The 11,167-nt window shown below is 42.2% G+C and overlaps 1 protein-coding gene across 5 annotated transcripts in view; it reads left to right on the top strand.

Annotated features, from left to right (window-relative positions):
• The window catches only part of ptprsa (protein tyrosine phosphatase receptor type Sa), a 175,987-nt gene that overhangs the window by 128,847 nt on the left and 35,973 nt on the right, over nucleotides 1–11,167 (top strand). For all 5 annotated transcript variants that reach the window (XM_087179358.1, XM_087179356.1, XM_087179359.1 and 2 more), the window contains 7 exons: nucleotides 2,014–2,607; nucleotides 3,668–3,762; nucleotides 4,063–4,313; nucleotides 4,576–4,663; nucleotides 6,163–6,375; nucleotides 6,652–6,815; nucleotides 8,747–8,862. In XM_087179358.1, the coding sequence (XP_087035484.1) occupies nucleotides 2,014–2,607; nucleotides 3,668–3,762; nucleotides 4,063–4,313; nucleotides 4,576–4,663; nucleotides 6,163–6,375; nucleotides 6,652–6,815; nucleotides 8,747–8,862 (1,521 nt within the window). The remainder of the gene's footprint in view (nucleotides 1–2,013; nucleotides 2,608–3,667; nucleotides 3,763–4,062; nucleotides 4,314–4,575; nucleotides 4,664–6,162; nucleotides 6,376–6,651; nucleotides 6,816–8,746; nucleotides 8,863–11,167) is intronic.

Raw genomic sequence — 11,167 nt, 5'->3', positions numbered from 1 at the left:
AACAGTCTTCAGAAAGAAGACCATTAGCAAACGGAAATGAATAATACGAGCAGAGGGAGGAGACTGTTCGGAGTGGATTGCTTTTTTTGTGTGTGTGTGTGTGTGTGTGTGTGTGTGTGTGTGTGTGTGTGTGCGCGTGTGCGTGCATGTGTGTTTTAACTACGCGCACATTAAGACTTGAATCTTGGGACAGAAACCTATACTATATGTAGATATGTAGGCACATGTACACAGACGCACACATGCACAATGATACTATTCCACTGAGAGGGAGTGCTGTTGCCTCAGACTAATGTTAGCTTCCCCAAATTACTTTAAGTCCATACTGGGCAACAAGCCAAGCAGCTCTGTGTGCAGCTGGAATAGTGATATAGGAGCTGGAGCTGGCAGAAAACTGGCGCCTATACTATCACACACATATGTACAGTTTCGTCCACGATGCCAATTATGCACAAACATTTGAACAAGCAGATGTACATAAGAGATAAGTTGTAAGAAAAGAAGGTTCAAAAAGATGCTGCAATTTAAATTCACGTAGCGTTACATAGTGAAAAAGAGGGCAAATGTGTCCATAATTGCTTAAGATCGTGATGAAATGTATGTTACACAGTATACTAGTTGATGATTTGCATTGAGCTTATTCAGCATTTTTAATTTATGCTGAGAAAGCTCTCGCTGCCAGGACCAACCAATTTGATGCCGACCCAGTTGGCAAGCTTTTTTTTTTTTCTTTTTTTTTTTTTCAGAAATACACAGAGATAGCCAATCTTCTCACCAGTGGTCTCACAATCTCATGTAGAGGCATGAAATTAAATTGATTACAGTGAATAAACTGAAAGTGCTCTGTTGCCTGGTTTATATTATTCACTCAGTTTTATATTACAAAAATAACAGGAGCACTAACGGCGTGAATGTCTGCAGTTGTAACCTCACTTGTGTTGAACAGTTATCTGTCCTGCCAGTGCCTTGTATTTCTGAGAGAGGGATGTACTGTAGATGAGTAAGTCATGATATAATCTATTTACAGAGGGACAGGGCTCAAGTGTGAATCAGCCACACTCATTGCTCACAAAGCTTTGACGGCAACTTGAGAACTGAAGGTTTCCCATAACTGCTGCTGCTTCTATCACACTGATGGGGCCTTAAAAGGAGGGTTAAGATGAGACGTGTGTCATCCATAAGAGCAGCAAAACTGGGCCACTCTGAAGAATGGTGTCTAGACCCCAAGTGTAGATCATCCATTTTACAACAAGAGATGACTCTAACCGCTGAAAGAGGCACTGTTCTCTGCTTAAAGTTTTAGTGATGCTTTGCAGTACAGAAATGATTTTGGCTGGATCTTGCATTTGTCATGAAATGGTAATGGGTACAGCGATCACTCAAGAATTAAAAGGCTCTGAGGACCTTCCATATCTCCATGCAACACAACCTGACTCAGTTAGGATGTTAACTGATGGATGGCTGAAATAAAAAGTGGTTCTGTAAGTGTGGAATCTGTAATCTTGTTAATATTTACCATAGCCACTAAGAATATTTGATTCTTTTATTGAACCAGTATAATTGGGCAGGGCAATGTTTCGGTATTATACCTTACGTATCACTAGCAACACTGTCAGGACTTCAGTCTCTAATGTTTTTATCTAAACAGCATTGAAATGGTGTATATATACAGTCAGTGCTGTACTTGTGAAACATGCACACTTCTGCTGTTACCCATTTAGGTCTGAGGTACATTTTGCTTGATAACGTACGGAGGAATGAAATCCTTCTTTCATGATTTTTAAAAGAAACAAATTGTGTTTAAATGACTTATTTTTAGTTTGATGGTTTTGTTGATTGTTCGAAAGCGACTGTAATATGTTGTAACAAAAGTGATTTTTAAACAGCACTAATAGTCTGTTCAGTTTGTAATTAACATCTCCACATGTAGTATTAAAGCCTGTCACTTTAATAATATGAACGTTCTTTTAACTGGAAAGCACAGAAATTAAGACTTTTTTTATTTCTTTACAGTGCCAGGTCCACCCTATCTGTCAGTGGTTCAGGACTCGGAGTCATCAGCTGTTGTTCGCTGGGACCCTCCAGACCTGACCAATGGCATGGACCTGCATGGTTACCGGCTCCAGTTTGGCCGGAAAGATGTCTCTCCTTTGGCCACACTGGAGTTTGCGCCCCAAGAACGACAGTACTCTGTGGGCAACATTCATCGGGGGGCCACTTATCTCTTTAAAATCTCAGCCAAGAGCAGGGGGGGCTTTGGAGAAGAGGCTGTTGTGGAACTGAATGTGCCCGAGAATACACCAGGGGGATACCCTCAAATTAATGAGGGCTCCAATGTGACGTGCTGCTCAGTGCAGCTGTCCTGGTCTCCACCAGTGCTGGCGGAGAGGAATGGGGTAATCACAGAGTACACTTTGGCGTATAAAGAAGCCGGTGCCGGAGGAGCACCGCGGGAGCTACGCTTGCCTCCCAGTCTGTCCAGCTACGTGCTCAACAGCCTCAAACCGAACTCCGCGTACGATGTGAAAATACGTGCGCACACCAGTGTAGGTCCAGGGCCCTACAGCCCTCCTATCCAGTATCGGACGGTGGCCTTTGATCCAGCAGGTAGGGCTTGCCTATTTCTTTCCCAGCCAGGTTGGCAGGGGGTTGGAAATTGGCTAAAAACAATCTGCAACAACACAAAAATGAAAACTGCCCCACCCCCTCCTTCAACTACCTCCACTTCTCCTCAAGAAACAGAAAAAAATTGATATTGAAATTGTTTGCCGTGGGATACTCACCTCACTAACCCGATTAAGGTAAAACACAAGTCAGTAAGTTATAGTCAGTCATTTTGAGAAAGAGGAAAGCAGCGTAGAATTTCAAGGTAAGTGCTGTTTGATCAGACAATCCTGTCAGTCATCCTTGCAGCCCTTTGCCAAGCACACTCACGCAGCTAATGTCATCTCACATCCCCAGTTTTCAAACAAGGTAGGACCTCAGTCAAACCCAGTCACAAGAGTATGTTTGGACTATTCTAAGATGGCAGAAAGTAGATTTTGGTTCTTTATTTTTATTTTTTGTTTTCTGTTTGTTTTTGAGATATTCCTCCCTTCCTAACTCCCTCCCTCTCCTAATTCCTCCTCCCCCTTTCCTCTGTCCCTTAAGGGGACAGCTTGTGGCATGGCATCCCCCAGATGCACTGCTGAGGACTGTTGGCATGCTGTGTTTAGGGTTTGTGTCTATGCCTGCCTGGCAGCACGTTGGCAGTGCCAACCCAGACTCAGTAGAGGTGTAGGAACAGTTGGCATTGAGACCACATGGGTCAGTCGTTAATCCTCAAGTGGTCATGGGTTCAAAGTCAGTGGTGAGAGGGGTTGGCACTACCCACGATAGCTAGCCAGTGGGCGCACCCTTGTGCTCCATGGGTTTGTCGTCCATGAGTCTTCCGTGCTGTGTGTCTTAACCAATGGCGTTGCCCTTCTCACAGCCAATCACAGCTCACCGTTACACTCACTCTACAACCCGAAGGAACGTTCCAGGGAAACAACAGTTTTGTTTTTGTTTTTTTTTAAACCAAAGGTTCTTCATTTGTTTCTCTTTCCTTTGTCTATCTACATGTTCCACTCACTGAACATACACTGTTTTTTTTTTTTGTTTTTTCTTGCATTTGTCCACTCAACAGATGTCCCAAAGAATTTCACTGTCAAGTGGGCTACCAAGACCACAGTGGTCCTTGCATGGAAGTTTTCCGAGGGCAGGTCTCCATACAAATGCACGGTGAGTTAATGGATTTAAAAAAAAAAAAATCCTCCAGCTGATACATGAGTGGCATTTTAATTTCAAAACATTTTGAAAATCCCACACTGAAGAACTTATTTTCATCTGTTTTTCTGAAATTGAAAATGGCTTGATTTGACACTAGTGCAGTTTTTTATGCATTTGTCATTTGCATTTCTCAATCTTACCTACATCCGTGCCTGTTCAACCACCAATATGTTGACCTATCAGAGTAATACATCCAACTTATCCCTCCTACTAGCTATCAATTCAACTTCTTCACCATCTATTGAACTCTAGATTGAATACAACCGTCAGAAGATGGATGTGGATGCTAGGCAGATGAGGGTGCTCGTCACTGGGCTGAGGCACAACACCACTTACGAGTTCAGGGTGACCTGCCAAGAAAGCATGGATGGTGGGCCAAGACACCGGGTGGTGGCCAGGACAGCGCCACTCATCCTGGTAAAGAAACCCAAGCTGGACATCTACGGCGAGCCTGACAACATGCTCACCATGTCCTTCCCACCGGTCGATGCCAAGGATGTCAAGTGAGTATGGCTTGCTGAAAGATGTTGCAAGCTTTCTCTGAATTACTTTTGAGGATTAGAGCATTTAGGTTTAAGTCTCCAGATACTTGAGATCTGATGCAATATGGATTGAAATCTCAAGATGTCTGAGATGTGTTGAATTGGGAGTTGATCTTTGAGGATTTTTGAGACAAGCCAATAATAACTCTTGCAAGTATTGAATTACTGCCTCTATTTCCTGTCAATCTGCCATAGAATATTTACTTTGTGGCTGTGTTTCCAGGAACTTCTATGTGGTAGTGGTGCCACTTAAGAGGACCTCTGGAAATGTTAAAAACCTGAAGAACCCTGATGAGATGGACATGGAAGAGGTAGGATCTTCGACAGTAGAGGCCTGGTGTTAAACTGGCACACAAAAAGTGATTAGGTTGTGTTGATGGGAGTGCTGGGTCAAACAGAATGAAGAATAACATACAGTATGTAGATATAATAGGCAACTTCAAACCTTCAGCAACACTTTCATTTTTTGATGGGACTATCCTCTTTTTTTTCTCTCTCTCTGTTGGCAAAACTGTGTGTTTTCAGGGAGGGATTCCAGAGACACGTTTATGTTACGAGCGGTTGCAATGCGCTAGGCAAATTGCATTGTATACACCATGCACCAGACATGGGCACACACACAACGCAGACATAAGTACATCTCAGCTATGCTAATTTATCCCCCCAAGCATACAGCAGAGAGAATTACACAGTCTTCTCCCACTCTTCCCGTAGCTCAGGGTCACCTTGAGCGCCAGATCAACAGCAGCCATCCCTATTGGATTGGGGATTACACAAGTTCCCTCTGCTTAGTGCCTGCCTCTGTCTGCAGTTTGAAATGAATGAGAGAGGTTGGATGTTAAGGGGGTGGGATCCTGGTTGCATGAAACTTTACCAGACAGTTAGCAGCTTTTTGAATCTGCGGGTGCAGTTGCACCTAAAGTTTTTTTTTTTTCTTTCTTTGATCTCAGGCAGTCCAGGGAGAGGGGTCAAGATCTTGCACAGAACAGTCTCTTAGATCCTCAAGTAACTTCTTTATCGGAAAATGTGGTTACCCTTCATCTTGCCAAATTACAAATTTTTATCAGTAGGAGTGAGGGGACTCCAAACGCTTTATTGAACTGAACATAAAAAGACTTTGTATCTTAATAATTCTAAAAGATTTTCACTTACTGATGACAAATTGACAAATCTCATGTGATTTTTCATATCTGACAGTTTTGGACATGTTTTAATCTGGAAACCTTTGAAACCTTAGACAGCATCAAAAAACATTACTACCTCAGACTTAATTGCTCTCTGGTGTTAGTCCTCGTAAAAAGGACTTGTAAAAGGCTTATGCTCCTTCTCAGCCACTGCACTCCTCCAAGGAAGGCCGTCTGGCATTGCCACCCCTGCGCACGAGGCAATCACAGTCCAGACTGTTCTTGTTTGTGGTTCCCTGATAGTGGAACAAGCTACCAAATGCTATCAGATCAGGGCCGTCTGTCTCTCTCACCTCCTCTCCTAATACCTCTATCACCGTAACATGCCTAACAAGGATTAACTGTGGACGTTTGTTGCACTTCTTTACCTGATCTCTTTGCACTTTGTCTTATTGAACAGATTTAATACTTAGTACTTACTTCAAGGTCTCCTACTGTACTTAAGCTTTAGTGTCGTACCTCGCTTGTAAGTCGCTTTGGATAAAAGCATCTGCCAGATGAGTAAATGTAAATGTAACTATAAAAAAACAGTCATTTGGGACTGATGTTGTAGAAACTGCAAAGATAAAACTAGATATGAAAAAGGAATAGCAAAAAGTAAACAAATACCCTTTTACATCAATCAGCTGTTGCGGGAGGTGACCCCAAAGCGTCGCTCACGCCGTCAGCTGGCTCAGCTGGACCAGAGGAAACCCTACATCACAGCCTGCTTCAGGCAGCTGCCCTCCAGCTTCACAGTGGGATCCGACCACCGCCACAGCAGCTGTGAGAACAAGCCTCTTGAACCTGGCCAGGAGTATGTCTTCTTCCTGCTGGCTGAACTCAATGCCACGGCCGGGGTGAGTTAGTAGTTCAGCACAGTTCATTTGGCTTACTTTTGGTCAATTTCTGTTCAGTGGAGTGGATTTAATAATTCGGCTCTGTACATGAAATTGTAGTACACTTCCTTTTTGTTCATCTGAATACTTTTTAGTCATATTTAATGGTTCTGTTCAGTTAAATCCACTCACTGTACACATTATGTCCAGTTTGTGTCTGTAAGTGTAGCTACTCTCAGGTCTCTATTCATTCCACTGAAGTTTATTTATTTATTTATTTTTTTTTTTTCTGTTTAGAAAATGTTTGCGACCAGCCCTTACACTGACACAGTGATGACTCCTGAGCTGGTGGTGGACCCCCTGCCAGTAGAGACTGGTGACGGACTCATATGGGTGGTGGGCCCAGTCCTGGCTGTGGTCTTCATCATCTGCATCGTCATCGCCATTCTCCTGTATAAAAAGTGAGTTGGCTTGGGAGTTGTAGTTTTTGTGGTGAATGCAGTTGGACTTTACAGTACATAAATAACATTGTTCAACTTCAAATGATGGATGAAAATAACACTCAGTGGAAGGGTTAGTGGGCTGTATAAAATGCTTGACACTGGAAAGATATTTAAAATCCAATCTGTCCACCTCTCACATGGAACTGAAACCTTTAGCTTTTAGCATTGATAGTTATTGCCCTGCTGTTGCCCACTGGTAGACACAAACAATATAAATGTGATCCATGTTTTTTAGTGGATTAGGTTGACTGTTCTGTAATTGTCAATAGTTTTTTTTTTTTTTTTTAAATCCAGCAACACAGCAACACACAGGAATATCATCTTGTCATTTGATGTTGAACCAGTTGTTTGCAGTATAACTGGGGAGTTGGGCTATTGGGAAATAATTGCATGTTAGGGAGCATGAAAAGAAAGAAGGGCTTATTTTGTATTTATAGCAGCATGATAGTCAATGACCCAACAACAGTGTTGCATGTAAATATGAAAGAGCTTTTCATGTGTAAAAGATGGTTGTGGGAAGTGAGGGGGTTGGAGAAAGAAGAGAGGAGGAGATTCTTTGAGATGGTGCTCACTAATTAGATGAGATGACACAATCTACCACTCAAGAGATGTCATGCAGTAAAATGAATACCCATCATTTCTGGAATGGATATTATTCCAGTGTTGCCCAAACTGCCTTACTGGTCATTATAACAATTATTAGTGTTAGTTACCATCATTTCTGGTGGTGGACATCAAACTCTGCTTTCATGCTTAATCAACCTTACAGGAGGCAGCTCTCTTCCTGTTACAACTCCAAATGAATTTACTGTTCCTCAGCGTCCTGGGACTTTGGAACAGAAGTTTTAGTCAATATTTCTTAGTTGTACCTTTTAGCCTCAGTGACTGCAGGTCCCAAATGAGCAGTGGTGTAAGAGGTTTCCCCACATACCAGGGAAGATCCCTGCATTGTGTTAGGGGGGTCAGGGCTGGTGTGAGCAACACAAGTACAGCTTGCTACTGTCAGATGATCCCTGACTGTCTGACCTTGCCTAACCTCCGTCTTGGTGGTTAGGGAGAGTAACATCTCTCCTTGGATCTCTCTTTTCTCTCTCTTCTCTTTCTCTCCACCTCACTCTCCCATCTCTCCCTCCATCTCACCCTGGTGAATAGTGTTTCCCGGGTCTGCCCTTGGCCCTGACATTCCCCTTCCCCGTCTGTATCTGTCCTTTGTGCACACACATAATCACACTCACCCATACATAGACACGCAGACACAGGCTCACAAATGCGCTTACTTGCACATTTCATTGAGTACTCACTAGTTCACACACTGATACATGTGCACACACTCACACACAGGCGCACACATGCCCCCCCCCCCCAATGCTGATGAGCCTTATCTCGCGTTTTGCGAGCCCAGCAGCGACCCCGGTGAATTTTAAACTGCTCTCTATTGATTTATCTCTCTTCTTGCCTCCCCCTCTCCTTTTCTCCTTGTGTGTTGTGTTTTCACCATCTTTATATATTTATTTGACTCCTATTGCTTTCTCTGGAAACAGCAAACCTGACAGGTAAGGCTTAGCCGTACTTTATTGCAATTTACAGGGGAAAACAAAATAGCCTGCCACGGCAAAAAAAAAAAAAAGATCCCTATAATTAGTGAGGGTGAAGGAGAGTTTTGCGCACTTGATACGCGTTCTCAGCTCTCCAATGCTTGATTTGGTTTCACTCAAGCAATCTCAGCCCGCTGGGTTACCAGTCAGCTGGAGCTGTTGAGTTGTTTAGGAAATGTATTAAATGAGAGTGGTGACTGTTTTGCTGGATCAAGTGCTCACAAAAAGTTATTCTGTTGTTTTTTTGTTGTTTGTCTTCCCCTTTTTCTACTGTTTGTTTGTCTTGCTCTCCAGCCGTAAAAGAAAAGAGTCGGAGCCACGGACAAAATGTCTGCTCAACAACGCAGACATTACTCCCCACCACCCCACAGACCCCGTGGAGATGAGACGCATCAATTTCCAAACTCCAGGTACATGAATGAAACACTGCACATACACTGACGTATATATATGGGTATAGTAAGACTAACATTCTGCATATACAGTATATTTAGGCATATTTATCTATATTGGCTTTTAAGTAAAAAAAACAGAGTCCATTTCACTGATATAATAGATGTGAAGAAGGAAGTTTGCTCATACGGCTGTAGGTGGGGCCACTCTGAGAAACTTACAAAGAAACCCTCTCTCACCTTGGCTTTAAAGGAAAACTTGTCTTATTTTCACAAATATGAATATAAGTTGATGTAATTTTGTACTGTACTGTACTCATGCCTGTTATCCCTGCAGTGACAGTGGAGAGTACAGCATTAGTCTAACCTACAGGGTTTAATGGGAAAGAAAGTTGTCAAAAAAAATAATAAATATACAAAAAAAAAAAAAGAATTTTAAGAAGCTTAGAGGTTGCTGTTTCTGAAGCTTTAACAAACTAAAAAGCAAAGAACCAAGTTTTGCAGGAACCCTAAAATCCCTATTTTTGGAACATACTGAAATGGAAAGCAAGTTTCTTAATTTGGCAAAAAAAAAAAAAAAATGTTAATTAAAATGTTGAATAAATTAGCAGCAGCCTTAATCCAAAAACACCATTATTGGCTGCCCTTGCACTAACTTGTACTATATTACTGTGGTCAAATAAAGACATGCATCTGCAGAAAACCTCCCTTCTTGACACCGGTTCATTCATTTACAGTGAAAACCTTTTTCATACAAATCAGATAAGACAAAACATACACGTGCATGTTTTAGTATAATTTACATGTGTAGTGACAGCAGGTTGTAACATTGGAGTACACATGGACAGAGCCTACACAGGTATTAACAAATAATGCAATTTAAATTTATGCTGCAGCATACATGATGTCCAAGTGCTCCCATATCATCCTGTTTGACATTATGTTCCCCCATTACTACCTTCAAGCCATATTTATGTGTTTTCCATGTAACAATTTATAAATAACAAATAATTACAAAATGGTGTCTGTTGTTGGACTGGATGTTTCTATGTTGGAAACAAATCCTGTTTTGAAGATGTCTGGGTTTTTACCTGCTTCCACTTTTGTCTTACTTTCCTTCTGGTGTTCATCCGAGCTAAAGCCCGGTGTTAACAACAGAGCGCATTAGATCCCACACTCATTCTCTAAGGCTTCTCCACCTTAAGCCTGTCTGACATCTTCCTCCTGCCTCCTTTTCAGACCCATTATCAATCGGTATGCCTGTCTGTTATTCAGCCTCCTGTGATTTCGGCAACGATGGCATCCACAGTTACTTGTCTTTGGTTGTGTTTTTTGTATTTGGTTCACTTAAGTTTCCACTGCCCAATTACAAGCCATGGTTTTTAAAGAAAAAGACGTGGATTTGCAAGTAAGGATATCTGTTGGCCCGGTTTGGAAACCCCGCATCCTGCCAGGAAGGAAAGTTAAAATAAATGTGATTGTCATCCCTGTAGCTGCCTCTAGCAGAGCATCAAGGAAAACATTTTACACTTTCTGGTGTATCACTAAATCAACATTTTCCTCCTTTTACCTTGTACAAGGAGCCTTGTGTTTTCTGTTTTACTGTAGATGGTTCAGATTATATTCTTTCCTCCATCAATTCATTTGACAGAAGACAAAGACCTGTTGCCTTGTTTAAATGGTATTGTTCTCACCTGACCAAGCAACCATCGAAAAAAGGAGTAAATTCTCCAGAGGCGAGATAAACACACCCTCCCTTGCTTCTGTGTGTACCATTGTTTTTCTTTCTCTTTTATGTGCCTCTCGCCTTTCTGTCTCCAAGCCTGGTGGTCTTTCAGCTATCCATCTGTCATCCATGGCCAGTCTGCTCCATCAAAAGGCTCCGATTTCAAAATGGAGCATTTCTCTTCAGCTTCTTTGGAAATCCCAGCATGCTGCCTTGAGTCTGCACCTTGGAAAGAAACCAGACTTCTTTGCATCAGAGCACAGAGATACTAGGATGAAACGAAGATGCACAAACCCACTTATGCACAGAAATGTGGAAGTTCAATTTACTGTCCTCATCTTTATCTTGCTCGGTATTCAGAGCCCTATCAGTGGTTCTGTAATGACAAGGTTATAATGGCCATTCAAGCTATTTGTCTCTCTGTCTTCCAGCGCTTTCCAGCATGCCCTCAACTGTCCTCCTTCCTTTCCTTAAATAATGGAAATTCTTTCTTTCTTTCTCTCTTTTTCACAATATTCACCAACACATGTTGAGACTTCACTTATATATGACAAGCATTCTCATTTGACAGCCCTGCCATTGTTCTGCAGAACCGGG

Source organism: Seriola lalandi, unplaced genomic scaffold, assembly GCF_002814215.2.
Source record: "Seriola lalandi dorsalis isolate HSWRI2012SDOR001 ecotype SW California unplaced genomic scaffold, Sedor1 jcf7180002054829, whole genome shotgun sequence".
Lineage (NCBI taxonomy): Eukaryota > Metazoa > Chordata > Actinopteri > Carangiformes > Carangidae > Seriola > Seriola lalandi.
This window is presented reverse-complemented; position numbering and strand designations above follow the sequence as displayed.